General features: G+C 50.5%; 2 protein-coding genes across 3 annotated transcripts in view; one reads left to right on the top strand and one right to left on the bottom strand.

The window, feature by feature from the left end:
* Positions 1 to 6,391: 6,391 nt before the first annotated feature.
* The window catches only part of SH3BP4 (SH3 domain binding protein 4), a 104,002-nt gene continuing 95,161 nt past the window's right edge, over positions 6,392 to 15,232 (top strand). For both annotated transcript variants that reach the window (XM_033229804.1, XM_033229805.1), the window contains exon 1: positions 6,392 to 6,592. The gene's annotated coding sequence lies outside the window, so the exon portion shown is untranslated. The remainder of the gene's footprint in view (positions 6,593 to 15,232) is intronic.
* LOC117094352 lies at positions 7,109 to 8,164 on the bottom strand. Its single transcript, XM_033229810.1, has 2 exons — positions 7,803 to 8,164; positions 7,109 to 7,470 (listed from the first exon to the last, which is right to left on the bottom strand). The coding sequence occupies exons 1-2, from the start codon at positions 8,137 to 8,139 to the stop codon at positions 7,109 to 7,111; spliced, it is 699 nt and encodes a 232-aa protein (XP_033085701.1). The 5' UTR covers positions 8,140 to 8,164.

Genomic DNA, 15,232 nt, shown 5'->3' with positions numbered 1-15,232 from the left:
GATGTAAATGGAAAACACCAATTAAAATCCCTATGTAAATACAATTGATATCCATGTTGACACGACTAATAGTTATTGATTTTTTTTTTTTTTTTGAGACAGAGTCTCAACTGTGTACTCCTTAAGTAGAAGAATCTAGAACATACCTATCTTCCTATCCTCAGCTCCTATCAGTCATCCAGCCTGGAGTGCAGTGGTGCAATCTCAGCTCACTGCAACCTCCGCCTCCGGGATTCAAGTGATTCTCATGCCTCAGTCTCCCGAGTCGCTGGGATTACAGGTGCCCGCCACCACGCCCATCTAATTTTTGCATTTTTTAGTAGAGATAGGGTTTCGCCATGTTAGCCATGCCTGTCTCAAGCTCCTGACCTCAGGTGGTCCACCAGTCTCCGCCTCCTAGAACGCTGGGATTACAGGCGTGAGCCACTGCTTCTGGCCCGGATTTTTTTTTTTTTTTTTTTTTTTTTTAAGAAATAAAGCAACTTCGCCAGGCGCGGTGGCTCAAGCCTGTAATCCCAGCACTTTGGGAGGCCGAGACGGGCATATCACAAGGTCAGGAGATCGAGACCATCCTGGCTAACACGGTGAAACCCCGTCTCTACTAAAAAATACAAAAAACTAGCCGGGCGAGGTGGTGGGCGCCTGTAGTCCCAGCTACTCGGGAGGCTGAGGCAGGAGAATGGCGTAAACCCAGGAGGTGGAGCTTGCAGTGAGCTGAGATCCGGCCACTGCACTCCAGCCTGGGTGGCAGAGCAAGACTCCGTCTCAAAAAAAAAAAAAAAAAAAAGAAATAAAGCAACTTCTCCCAGGCCAGGTGGAAAAGCCATGTGTGACCCAGAGAAACAAATGCGGGCAAATCTCAGCCCTCTAGACGGAATGTTCTGCTGTTCGTGCTGTTTCCTAATCACAAGACTGGCTGTGGGATACAAACCTATCTATCACCTCTTTTATACATTCCCAAACTCACCAAAATGCCTTTGTCAAATTGTCATAGTTTGACACTGAAATATTAACTGTGCAGACGATGACTGGCCTTGCACAGTTGTGGTTCTATTCCTTGCAGGACTTTCTGGAACTTGAGGTAGCCTGCATGTCTGGCCTGGTCTTCCTCGGCCCCGTAGAAACATCCCACTCTCCTCACCAGACACAGAAAGCCCTTTGATCCTTTCCTGGAACTCCCTCGAACCTCCAAATTTTGCACTTGCAGATTCTGCCTGGGATGTCTGTCCCCTAGTTCTGTTTCTTTCTTTCTTTTTTTTTTTTTTTTTTTTTTGAGACAGTTTTGCTCTGTTGCCCAGGCTGGAGTGCAGTGGCTGGATCTCGGCTCACTGCAATCTCTGCCTCCGAGGTTCAAGCGATTCTCCTGCCTCAGCCTCCTGAGTAGCTGTAACTACAGGCATGCGCCACCACACCCGCTAATCTTTTTTTGTATTTTTAGTAGAGATAAGGTTTCACTATGTTGGCCAGGCTGGTCTTAAACTCCTGACCTCAGATGATCCACCCACATTGGCCTCCCAAAGTGCTGGGATGATAAGTATGAGCCACCGCGCCTGGCCCCAGTGCTTATACATTTATTAAGGACAGTCAGCCGTGTGGAGGGGGCTCCCTGTCACAACTTTTTAGAACTGGAAGGATAGAGGCTTCTCAGAATGGCAAACATATCACCCAACATTTTCTGGCAAAACCGAAGTCTCGCTCTCTCTTATAGCTAGTGTCTCACTGAATTTTTGGCAAAGTAATGTTCTCCAAGCTGCTGGGGAAGTTACAGAGGATGGGCAGCATCTAGATGCCCCATGAGCCCCCATTTCCCAACACAGCCCCCTTGGAATCTCTCTCTTTGCCTCTTTCCATTCACTTAATTCTTTACTCTCTGGTCTCACTGGTGTCATTTCAGTCCCTGAGGGTGTGAAGCGCTTTCAAGCCCCAGGGTCTTTGCACATGCCTTTCCCTCTGCCCAGCTTGCCCCTCTCCACTCCTTTCCCTCTGGGTCCAATGTCACCTCCCCTAGTGCCTTCTCCAGCCCTCCCACATAAAGCAGGTCTCACGTCATCCTAGTTCACAGCTGACTGTGCTTTCTTTTAGGACGCTTCTCACCACCTGTAGGCTTTGTGGTTCCCCTTCTGCCTGGCTCCACTCTGGAATCTCAGCTGCCTCTGTCTCACCAGGGCTCTCACTCCCTGGGGCCACGCTCTGGGGCTGGCATGCAGCAGATGTCCAATAAATATTTCTTGAACAAATGCATGTCATTCTGTAGGCTTTTGAATCATGTAAGCAGCATTTTCTCCCTCAACTTAAATCCACTGTATTAGGCTGTTCTTGTGTTGCTATAAAGGAATACCTGAGACTGGGTAATTTATACAGAAAAGAGATCTATTTGACTCACAGGTCTGCGGGCTGTACAAACACAGCTCCGGCCTCTGCTCAGTTTCTGATGAGGCCTCAGGGAGCTTTTACTCATGGTGGAAGGCGAAGTGGGAGCAAGAGAGAGAGGGGGAGGTGCCACATACTTTTACAGGCCAGATCTCCCAAGTACTCACTCACTATTGGGGAGGACAGCACCAAGCCACCAGGGGTCTGTCACCATGACCCAAACACCTCCCACCAGGTCCCACCTCCAACATTGGGAGTTATGTTTCAATATGAGAGTTCAAAGGAACAAATATCCAAATTTTATCACCAACAGAGGGTATGTATCCAGGCTTGCATTTTGATAACAGGTCCTCTCTCCGCATTCTGAGTCAGAGACAAATTTAAAATTCCATTCACCCACATTGACAATTCAATTTCTATTGTTATGGATTCCATTTGAAAAATATCCTGTGCCTTGTGCTCTTCTTCACTCCTTTAGCTGTGTTTTGTACATTTGTATTCTATTTTCCCTGTGACATGGACATTTTGGTCACTGATGATTTCACTTCACCAGAAGAACATTATCCTCTTTATTTCATTGCTGGGAATGTTTCTGTCCACAGGGAGATATTTTCGTGGTGGGCCACATGCAATTTCTGAGTAGTTATTTCCTAATGTGAAGTGTATTTTATAGGTGGCCAGAACGTTGTAACTTATTAGAGGGCTTATGTAGAGTTCAGGAGAGTGTGTATTACTTGGGAGTGATTCTTGCCCAGGCTGCTTTTTCTGGGAGTGTTATGTCTATTCTGAGAAGTCCCTGTGATGAATTGGTGGTGCTTGGTGTCATTGAACTGTTGCTGGTGTTAGTAACAGACGCAGCACATTGACCGTCAAACCTACCCCAATCTTTCCCTGCACGTCTGTGTGCATCTTACTTTCCTAGACGACACAGACACTGAGTATACCCCAACACAGAGGAGCCCGTGCTCACCAAGAGATTTGCCAAGTGGAATCCTTTCAAGACGTCCAAATTTCACTGTTTTTGACTTATTAATGTGAAACAAAGAATAGTGTATATGTGTGTGTAAATACTAATAGTAACAGCTTATATTTGTAAATGATGTGCCGTGCACCCAGCACTACATTAAGCAGTCTCCATGCAGCACCTCCATTAATCCTGGTGAGCACTGTACCCACCCCAAGGTGAGAACACTGGCACTGAGTGACCCTGCTTTATGTCACCCAGCGGGTGAGTGGTGGGGCTGGTATTCAAAGCTGGGCAGCCTGATTTTAGAACCCACGACACTGTCTTTATACATAGGTGCATTTGCATGTATATATACCCATACAAATCACACACATATGTATCATCTATACATGCACACACCCAACACGTGCAAACGCTTTCCCCAAGATGCTTGGGGAAAGCCTCTGGCAGAGTATAATTCACGGTAAACTGTGGAATCTGGGAAAGGGTAGGAACTTAGGATCGATGCTTACTTTTTACTCTATAAAATTCTCTAATCATTTTAATCCTTTGAAACAAATGTGTTATCTCTGTACTAAAAAAACCCCCAAGTTATTGATTTTGCTGTATGTGTTCCCTCTGGAAAGCTTATTGAATAATTGAGTGTTACGAATGAATAGCTCATTTTTTTTTCTTTTGATCCAGAGGCCTTTAGAAGAGCAAGTAACAAAAATTGGTGGAAGAAAAGCACACATTCAACAGGAAGCAACATCTAGAGACCTTTCTGCCTTCCAGGAGGCAAAAAGAAAACAGTTCACAAACAACTTACACCTAAACCAGTAATGTTGACTCCCTGGCTCATACCAGCTGAAGAAGAATTCCAGTTACTGTAGCAAGAATATAAGGTAATATGTTCTTCCCCCTCGCCCCCTGCCCACACTTTGTTTAAATATTCTGACCTCTGTGAATTCCTCTCTAGGATGTGGACTGGTTTGAGGATGCTTGAGGCATGACTGTAGCCAGTACTGCGCATACATATGTGGACATCATAAGACACGTTCTCTGCTTCCCCAGGCGAAATCTGTAATGCCTTGTTTATTCACGTTCTATCCTGCATTTCCACGGCACTTTGTTCTTTGTAATTTTTAGGGTATCTTCCTCCCTCTCTGCTCAGTGAACTGAGCTGCCTGGACAGGCCTTGTGTTTTCTCATTCGATTTGTGTGTGTGTGTGTATTTAGCCCTAGTGTCCTCACTAGTATAGTCAAGGAGCTTTTCATGCTTTGAACCATTTTCAGGAATTATCTACGTAGCTTTTGTTCATTTTCTACTTGCTTGTCTTTTTCAATGTTTTTATAGGTATTTTTTAAAAACACAGTGTGGATGTTATTTGGGATAGCAGTACTAATAGCAGCTAAAACTTATTAAAAGCTACTATGTGCCAGGCAGTCTGCTGAGCACTTTGCATACTGCCTTTCATTTTCACACTAATTTAGGAAACTGAGTCACAGAGAGGCGAGATAACTTGCCAGAGATTCAGGCACACTCCAGACACATCCCTACACCAATCAGACCTTCTAGTCACCCAGAAACTTTCCTCTGTTCGGAGGCTTCTCTGCTTCCTCTACCTGCCCCTTCGCCTCACTGCCTCCTTTTAAAATCTGCCGCATGTATTTTAGGGATACTCGTATCCATTTTCAGGAATTCCATGATCTACACACAAATGACACCAAAATCAGAACAGCAATGTCCACCCTTCTCCCGAGCCCTAGGTCGGTGTCTCTGTCCACCTGTGTCTCCTGAAACTTCAACACAGATTTCAAATGCAGCGGCAGAAAACCACATTCCTTAGAGAAAGGAAGGTCTACCAGACGGCAGGAGCGGCGGGGCTTGGGGCATCCGCAGGGACTTGGGAGTCTGAACGTCCCCGGTTTGAATTCAGACTCTGGCACGCCCCATGCGAGCCTAACATAATGTTTAACGTCTCAAGCCACCTATAAAATGGGGACAATAACAATATCTGCCTCGGGGTTAATGGGGAGGACTGACTATGTGTCTCGGAGCAACAGATGTTGGCTTCTTCCCGCGCTTTCTCCTGGGCTCCGGGTTCCCAGGGTGGGGGTGGGCGTAGTCCCTAGGGCCCCAGGCAGTGGCACAGTGGTTAGACCCCAGCCTCTGGAGTCGGCCTCGGTTCAGATTCTGGTTCTACCCTTCTCCTGCTGTGGCGAACCAACCCTCCGAGCTCTAGTTTACTCGTGTGAAATGGACTAAGGAGAGTAGCCAAAATTGTGTGTGTGTGTGTGTGTGTGTGTTTTAAGGATTAGATGTGTCGGTCCATAGTCGTCGCTGGCCACATAGTTAAGTGGTGCGTTCACTCACTGAGCATTGATGGAGCGCCTACTACGTGCCAGGCCTGTTTTACGCGCCGGGGGCCCAGAAGCGCCCAGGTCAGGCGAAGTGTAAACTATTCCGACCAGAGCCCTTCAATCTGTATTCTGCTTCGCAGGAAGCTCTCCTCCCTTTATGATTTTCAGCGTGACTGCCTTCCCTCTTGTTAGTGTGTAACTTTCGCGCCGGCCCCCGCAGCCTCGCGCCTGCCTTCCCTCCACGGTCCTCCGCCAAGGTGTTGTAAGACGTCTTCGAATCCGGCGCGACCCTCGCCCAAGCCCGCTCGCGGGGGTGGGGGGGGGCCGCACTGCCCCAGGGGTCCTAGCTAGGGGTTCCCGGAGAAGGGGTGGGAGATGGGGGTGCGGGGGAGCACAGGAGCGCGGGCCAGCACCCAGACCTGCTCGGTACGGGAGACCTAGACCCGGGGATGCCGGGCGGCCAGGACCCCGCTACCCTGGCCGGCTCTGGGCAGAGTAACAAGAGAAGGCGCCCAGACTACATCTCCGCCCGGACCCGGAGCCGCGGCACCACCCCCAGCCCGCCCCAAGCTCGCCAACCTCAGGCGGCCGCGCCCCGCCCCGCCCCTCTCCCGAAGCCCCGCCCCGGCTCGGGACCACCCCTCCGCGGCCTCCGCTCACGTCCCGGCCCCGCCCCCCGCGACCCCGCCCCGTCCCCGCTCCCGCCCCCGCCCCCGCCCCGGCGCGGGACCACCCTCCGCCCGGCGAGGTGGGGGCCCAGCGCGCCCGGCGCTCTCGGCGGTCCGGGCCCCTAGCCACCACCGCCGCCGACGCCGCCGTGAGTCCCGCGGAGCCGCGCGCGCCCCCGGCTGGGCCGAGCCGCCGGCTGACCAGCGGAGCCGCAGGAGCCCGCGGGGACGCCATGCGAGCCAGGTAGGCAGGCGGCGGCGGGGAGCGCCTCGGGCGGCAGGGCCCTGGGGGCTAGCGGGGACGCGGGGTCGTGCTCGGGGCTTTGCACTCCCTCGCGGGCGCCGATCGTGCCACCGCCGCCTGAGTTCGGGGCTGCGCGGGTGCCTGGGCGCGGGGCGGCTTCGGGGAAGCCTCGCGCGCCCCTCGCCGCTCCCCCGGGCGCTCGGGTCGTCCCGGTGCTGGCGGGCAGGGACCCGGCTCGCGGTTCCTGGGGCCGAGCAGCTCTCGGAGCCCCCCGCATGCGCTCGGGCCGACCCCCCCACCCCGGCTCTGGCCACTTCCCGGCGGGCGGCCCTGCAGGGTGGCCTCCCTGGGCAACCGGACGCGTCTTCGGGCGCGAATCGGGGGGCGCGCTCTGCTCGTGGGGGCCGTGGGGTCACGGGAGGGCGTGGAGGGGTCGGGGCGCCCCCCTCGCGCGGCGCTGGGGAGGAGGGAAGGACGCGCGGTCTCCAGTTAAACTTGTTGGTGACAGTGCATATTTCAACTTCTTCGGAGATCCCTCCTGTGAGGATGAAATTGAAAACTCTGGTTTCTGGCTTGGAGATCGGGTGACCGGGCAGCCGCGAGGTGACAGCACCGGCGGCCCGCGGGCGGGGACCCGCTGGGATAGAGGCGCGTTGTTCTCTGAGCGATGTTTACGGAGAAGCCCGCTCCGCGGCACGGGCGGGTGTCTGTTGGGATCCCAACCCTGGGTCCCGCGGCTCCTAGCCCGGGGCCTGCGGTGTAGACGGGGGTGGGGGACAGGCCCAGCTGGCCCTGACCGGGTGTCGGGCGCCCAGATATGCCGCGCGGGAGGAGATGCGGGAGAGCCGCCGGGCTTAGCGAGCAGAGGGTCGTGGAACCTGATGGATCAATGAAATCTGAAAAAGAACACTGTGCGAGATTGTGTTCTTGCTTATTCTTTTCAAGTTAATAGGCAGATTGGAACTATAGAATTTATCCGGGATAATAATAAAGTTCGCATAACTTTTGTTCTGATTACAGAAACAATGTTATGCTCATGCAGAAAGCTGGAGATAAAGAGAAATATAAACAGCAAACAGGAAGCCATCCCCAATCCCGAGCGAGGTTTCTACCAGCCTTGTCACAGCCTGGCAGATTTGAACATTAAGTTAGAACTGGAGCCATTCTTGCCTAAACCAGAGAATCCCTGAATGCAGCTTCCCCTGCTCACCCTTGTGATCGTCTCTGAGCTCCAAAGTTTGGGTTTTTTCCTTGCTCCCTACTCGGGCAGAGTCTCTGCTGGCCACGAGTCCTCTTTCCTGTGGGCTGGGGCTTTCCTTGAGATCCGTGGCCCAGATGGAATGATGGGAGAGGCCTGGATCCTCACCGCCCTCTGTGGTTTTGGTTCCTTGCCTTGTAAAAATGAAGGTAATGATTCTCAATCTGCTTCTCAGGCCACCATAAAAATTAATGGGTGGTTTGCAGAGCGTTTTGACATCCGTGGATGGACAGCGGCTGTACTTTAAGGTGCTAGGGAACATTTTGCTGTTCCTCATTGCAGTGGCCATCCAGTGTAATAGGCTGCTTCTCACCTGGCCGTCCTGCCCAGGAAACAGACTCCAGGAATGTCCAGTGGAGCCCTGAGGACAATATTCCTGGTTCCCTGCTCAGTGCCCTCAGGACTCGGCCAAATCCCTCAGAGAGGGAAGCTTGGGAGGAGGCAGCCCTGTCAAATCCCTCTCCCTGACCTCTGCTTTCTGCTTGTAGGCAGATTTCTTAAAGTAAGGGGACAGTGATATTTAGGCAGGACCCCAGATTGCCCACTGCCTGATGTTTGTGGGTCTGTGGAAGGCCCGGGCCGTGCTTATCCAAAAGAACAGTTAGTTCTGGGAGGACGCGTGAACTGAACAAACCCGGCTTCCTAGGGATTTCTATGGCTCACTTGTTTACTAAATGAACAATGACCGGCTGCGGAGAAGCCCAGGACACTTCTGTGAGCTTTATTATTTTTTTTCCTGTTGCCCTAAGACTACATTTTAGTGATCTTATAAAACAATAAATAAGAAGCCATGCCATTTGTTAATTCCGGGTACCAGAGGCCCAGGTGGGGAGACGTACTTCACAGCATGCCTTTTGTCCCCAAGCACCCACACCACCCCGCCAACCACAAAGTAATCAGGGTAGAAGATCCTCTTTCTGTAACAGTTTGTCATTTGATAGTTTCATTTTTTAAATTGTGGCTTCCACCAGCACATGGATCTGATCAGGGTCTGTCTAGTTGCAGATGACAGCTCAACCGGGGGTTTTGGAAAGACCCAGAAAGTGGGCTGAGAAAACTGCTGATAAAGTATCCTTCACCGGGTGCCTTGTCTGTTAATGTATTGTGCGCTTACTTTTCTCAGTGGAGGGAGGACCTTCCTGGATTTTCTCCATTGCTCTTGTTTGCTAATCCGCCAGCCTGGAATTATTTCCCTCTGGGCTGCTTGAATAGACTTTCTTCTTATTCTAATGCTGGGTTCTGGTCTGATCATAAGATATGCGAATGGTGAATGTGGTTTACGCCCTTGAGTCCTGGGAGGTGTTCCTGGTTTTAAATCCTGGGATCCTGGCCAGTTAAGAGCCCTTGGCTCCCCTGAGATCACGTGGGAGGTGTGTGTGCTTTCTCTTCCTGGGGAGCTTCTTACAGAACCCTTGACCCAAAGAAGGTTAAGAGCTCCAGAGTGCGGCCCTGCAGACCTCATCCCTGGCCCCTGGCCCTGGCCCCTGGCTCTGGGCAGACCTCCCCGTTCCTTGTTTCAGGTACCAGCCTTGTTTTGACCAAGTAGGAACTGCTGTTTACAATTGGCCAGCCATGTGGATTTCCCTTAGCTTTATTGTTTTCAAATTCCACACCTAAATTGGGCTGTGTTGTGATTTTTCTTCTGAAAGTTGGAGTCAGGCCCCTGGGACATTTCCCAAGGCCCTGGAGGTGGGCATCAAGTCTTTGTTGCGAGGTCGCCGCCTGACAACCAGGAATCCGAAAAGGTCACCAAGCACTAAATAGAGTTCTCAGAGCACTCTCAGTGCGCGGGTCAGCTTTGCTTCTGGCCGGGAGTGAGCCTCAGGCCAAGCAGCCTTTACACTTAGCTTTTGGGGAGCTGGGCTAGGTCTCTGGACTCCCCAGCTATTTGCACAAAAGAAGCGTCACATTCTGCCACCACCCTGTGGAGCAGTGACAGAAAAACAATTTATCTAGCCCCCAAACGCCCAGGGAACAGTCCAGCTACTTGATTCAGTATCCTCCAGGAAGCCGAAACCAGCTCCTCGGTGGGCCCTGAGGGCATCCGTGTGTTACATAACCCAGCACCTGATGCCACCGTGACCTCGCTCAAGGGAAAAAGTCTCAATAATCAGTCTTCAGATGGCGAGGGAGTGCAGAATACGCTTTAGAAAGAAAGGCTGTGTGCGGTGTTTAAGAAGGGTGAAATCCCATGTAGAACATCACAGCCTCCCATCTTCCAGGTGAACAGTGCCTCCTGAAGTCATCAGGAAGCATGTGAATTTGAGGAGGTAGAATTGCTGTATGGAATTCCTCTAATTTAAGGTTTGGGGTATTTTGAGGGATGGAAATAGGTACCCCTTGTTGAGGGCTTACCATATGCTAGGCCACGTGTGTGCTCTTTTGAATCCTCATGAAAACTGCCAGAGGTTTCATTTTACAGGGAAGCTACGAGAGTGTAAGAAACTCCTCCAGCCTTAGACTTGAATGAGTGCTTGACTTGGGATTTGAACCTGGATCTGTCCAAGTCCAGAGCTCGTCATCACATATCCCAGGGTACTGAGGTTAAAGAAATAAACGGCTCTTAGTCACACATTGGAGCCTGAAGATACAGGCATGCAAATAGCAGGGTGCCAGCCTCCTTCACCCAATTAGAAAATAGCTTGTACTCTGAAGGTGATGAAATCTTTAAAACATGTGACGCTTTCTCAGCCTAAATGGAAGGCAGCCATTTTGCACCTTTGTTCTTGAAACCCTCCATCCCATCGCCAGGGTGAAGCAAGGTTTATTTGGAAGATTGTGACTTTGAACTCGGGATAACTCCGGATTTGGTACAACGTCTTTCCTCGTCCCGTGAAAAGAGCGCGTTTGGGCACATGAGGTCACTAGAATGAGATTAAGATTATAGGAAGGCTGTTAAGTAAATGTACAATAAGGGTTCCCCCTTCCTCTTTACAATCAAATAAATGACATACTAATGAGATTATTCTTATCTGTACAATAAAAGCTTGTCTCAGGGGAGCTCTCTTTGCTGAAGCCTGTTAGCCCAATTCTTCTGTAGAGATAGAGAAGAATACTTCCTTTGAAAGGATTTTATGGTTCCAAGTTTTTGTTAAATCTTCCCCCCAATCTGCATAACTGAGGACAACCCTGCCTCTGTGTGTGTGTGTGTGTGTGTGTGTTGAGATTTCTGTTACCCAGGCTGGAGTGCGGTGGCTCAGTCATAGCCCACTGCAGCCTTCAACTCCTGGGCTCAAGCAATCCTTCTTCCTCAGCCTTGTGAGTGGCTGGAACTATATAGGTGCACACCAGCATGCCCAGGTAATTTTTTTTTTTTATTCTTGTAGAAATGGGGTTTTGCTATGTTGTCCAGGCTGGTCTTGAACTCCTGGTTTCAAGTGATCCTCTGGCCTTGGTCTCCCAAAGCACTGGGCTTACAGGTGTGAGGCACATTGATCTGCCCTTGTCCCATTTTTATGAGCTACTAAAGTCTGCACGCCTGAAGGAAGCTTTTCTAGCCCCTCCGATGTAGGAGGTCCCTGAGCTCATAGTGTGCTGGTAAACCTGCTCTCTGAGGAAAAAGCAGAACTTTGATTGCAGTATCTGCCAATTTCTATGATGTAAATACTCCCACCGCAGCCAATTTCTTTCTTTTCTTTTCTTTCTTTTTTTTTTTTTTTGAGTCTCACTCTGTCGCCCAGGCTGGAGTACAGTGGTGCAATCTTGGCTCACTGCAACCTCCACCTCCCAGGTTCAAGCTATTCACCTACCTCAGCCTCCTGAGTAGCTGGGACTGCAGGTGTGCACCACCAAGCCCAGCAAACTTTTGTATTTTCAGTAGAGACCAGCTTCCCCATGTTGGCTAGGCTGGTCTCTGTCTCCTGACCTCAGGTGATACGCCCACCTTGGCCTCCCAAAGTGCTGGAATTACAGATGTGAGCCACCGCGCCCAGCCTGATTTCAAACTGCCAGTTTGGGCTAGGAACGTTACTAAACAGTTAACAAGCTGTGTGAGCCAATAAGAGCTGGGTCCTGCTCACCGTTCCTTGCACTGAGCCCACCCACATGATACCCCTGCTTCCCCTCCCGTCTGCCCCATCACTTAATAGCTGAAATCGTGGCCTCACTTCTGCTTGGTCCATGTCTGCCTAGGAGCAGTGCTGAAAAAGGATTTGGGTACTATTGAGTAACCAAATTTGGCCAGCAAGAGTAGAAGGCTTCAAAACTCAGGCTGCATTTTAAACTCACCCGGGAGCTTGAAAAAACAACAGTCCATGTTCCAGGCCCATCCCCAGTTGAATCAGAACGTCTGGGTGTGGGGCCAGACCTCTGTAGATTTGGAAAGCTTCCTGGGTGACGGTAATGTATATCCACGTTGAACTCCAGGGATGTGGTAATGAATTTGTTCAAGAAGAAAGTTGGGGGTGGGGGGGCAATTTGGGGCAGGGCGTGGCAGACCCTATATTTGAGCCCAAGGAAGTAAGATCTCTCTTGAAAAGCAGGGAATGTTTTTCCTTGAAGCCTCGGAGCGGGTGAGGAAGTGCTGGGCTAGGAGAGGCAGGTGGAGCCCATCTTCCCCCCAACAGGTCTGTCCGCCTCCAGGGGCACGCGTCCTACATTGATGAGGTCCACATGCTTGTTTAGCTTTGGTTGCTTCTGCTGGTCTAGAAAGGAAAAGGGTCTTCCTTCCAGGAAGTTGGGGGTCAGGATGAAGCCAGGCAGACACCCTGGGTGGGTGTGATGAGCTGTTCTCAGATGTTAAAGCAGAGGGGCTTCCTGGGACCACCCAGGCGAAGGCTGGAGGACCATAGCTGAGCACTGTGAGAGTCCTTGAGCTTGGGTGCACACATAAGCTGATTATTTTTTCTCCATCATAATTAGCAGTAAAATTATTTTAAAATGTGAGAGCTTTCTTTGGAGGCAGTAAGCATGTGGGAGGGAAACGTCATTCAACTTCAGAGCCAGCCTTGGTGAGCGGGGCTGGGACTGGGGAGAGGCACACGAGGCCCCTGGGGTGCAGGATTCAAGGAGGTGCTCACCCTGGGGGGTGTCTGGGGCAGGGTCTGTCCTGCTGGCCAGAGGAGGGCTGTTTGAGAGAGGGTGGGCCTGGGCTCAGTTCCTTAGAGTTGGACGGTGAGTGTGGAAGAGCTCACACATGGGAACCTAGTGTGAAGAGCAGGGGCCGGGATCACACTGCTGGGTCACCCCCGGGTGGGGCAGGAAGGCTAAGGGGGAGCCAGTGGAGGAGCAGCTGGGATGGGAGAACAAGTGCCCTGCGTGGCCCTGAAGCCAAGGAGGAGAAACGGGGGGGTAGGGGGAGAGGAGGTTGAGAGCTCAAAGCAGACGGGACAGTTCTGGGTCTATCATGTGCTGAGGATTTATGGACGGGAGGACTGGAACCCTGTCACTGTGGTAGTGGAGAAACTCCTATAATGGAAGAAATAGTGCAAAGTGGAGGCCACGCAGAAGAATGTTGGTGATAAGAGAAATTGGACTGTATTTGATGATGTGGAGACAGGGCAGGAAGGAACCAGGGCTGGGTCAGAGGGACTGGGATTCTAGCAGGGGTGGAAAATTCTCCTTGGGGTACCCGTGCACTGGGGAGTGGCCGCGGATACTGAGAGGGAAGCATTGGGTGTGAAGAACTCATCACCAGGAGCAGCTGGTTAAAAGACCTTCCCCAAATGCTTTTTCAGATCATACATCTGCAACTTTTTCCCACTAGCCTTTGTGGAGGGCTGGCTGGGGGAGCCCATTTGTCCTTAAGACGCAGTTCACTAGACTCACTTGCTCTTCCAGGCCCAGTTCACACTCCCTTCTCAGACACACCCAAGTGATTTGCACCTGGCTCTGCCTGTGTCCTAGCTTTCTTACCTGTCTGTTGTCCCCCTAGGCAGGGCGCTGCTTGGGAGCAGTTGCATTTAATCATCTCTGCATCCTCCATACACAGGAGCCCCTCAGACACCATGCCCAGTGCATGAAAGAGCTGGCAGAGAGAGAGAGAGAGAGGCTGGGCAAGGTGAAAACTTAGGGTGGTGACTTCATACAGCTATGTAGTGACAACTCCAATATTCTCTTCTTGACATCTTGGCAGTTTAAAACTTACAATATATGATAGAAGTAATTCCTCCTTATGAATAATAAACAGCTTACTTATAAAAACTGTCAAGTGGCCATCCCCATAGTTCTGTGCATTTAATTTTTAATTCGGGTAGGTTTACCTCGCCTTTGTTTACCCATTTTCTACTGTTGCCCTTTGTAAGAGGATTTGACTTTTTTTTTTTTTTTTTTTTTTGAGACAGAATCTCACTCTTGCCCATGCTGGAGTGCAATGGCACGATCTCGGCTCATTGAAACCTCTGCCTCCTAGGTTCAAGTGATTCTCCTGCCTCAGTCCCCCAAGTAGCTGGGATTACAGGCGTGCACCACCATGCCTGGCTAATTTTTGTGTTTTTAGTAGAGATGGGATTTTACCATGTTGGTGAGGCCGGTCTTGAACTCCTGACCTCACTTGATCTGCCCACCCCACCCAAAGTGCTGGGATTACAGGTGTGAGTCACCTTGCCCAGCAAGGATTTGATTTTTTAATAGCTTTAAGATATTAAGAGGTAAATGGAGTGTTCTTAAAATGCATGTGCATTTAAGCATTTTTAAATCCTCCTATCATAGTTGATGGACAAGTGCTGTCAAATATTTGTATGTGTCCTGTGCATAAATGGGAAATAAGGGTCCTGTGTTCAGATCTAACTGAAAATAATGATTGGAGCTGATGTAATACTTATACATAATTCATGTAGAATGCTAGGCCCAGGGCCTAGGCCCCAGTGCAAAGTGGTGAATAAAAATATGGTTGTGATTCTTACTGCTGTGGTCTAATCTCACTTTTCCTTACCCCTGTCCCAGATATCCCCTCAGGAAAGTTGGGTTTTTGTTTTTATCTTGTGGTTTGGGGAATCGATATTTCAGATGTTTGTAAGAGGCATGCTCTGTTCCGGTTCAGAACTGAGCAGCAACCATTGGTTCTCTCCTTTACAGTGTGGGACTGGGACATCCACACAATTTTGAATTTTGGTCCCATTTCAGGCCTGTGTGAGGGGGTGCTGACTGGGTGATATCAGGAGATCAGGCACCGGCTAGTCATCAAAAACAGAATCCTAGGAGTTCACTTAGTGCCCATTTTTGCTAATATGTGTATCTTATTGGAGCCACCTGTGATTTTCAGAACTACTGAATTGGGGGAAAGCAGATGCTACGGTTGGGGCCACATGCACACACACTTGAAATGCTCAGTTGTCCTGTGTAACGTAAGATGTTTCCCTGGGTTCGGATTCTTCCCAGATTTGTTGGCCTTTTCCCTGTGTTAGGCACTGAGACACTTCTGTACACAGCTGTTTCTTCGAAAT

The sequence above is a fragment of the Trachypithecus francoisi genome, unplaced genomic scaffold, assembly GCF_009764315.1.
Source record: "Trachypithecus francoisi isolate TF-2019V2 unplaced genomic scaffold, Tfra_2.0 Lachesis_group13, whole genome shotgun sequence".
In the NCBI taxonomy this organism is placed as follows: domain Eukaryota; kingdom Metazoa; phylum Chordata; class Mammalia; order Primates; family Cercopithecidae; genus Trachypithecus; species Trachypithecus francoisi.
Note: the sequence above shows the minus strand (reverse complement) of the source record. Positions and strands in the feature narration are given on the sequence as shown.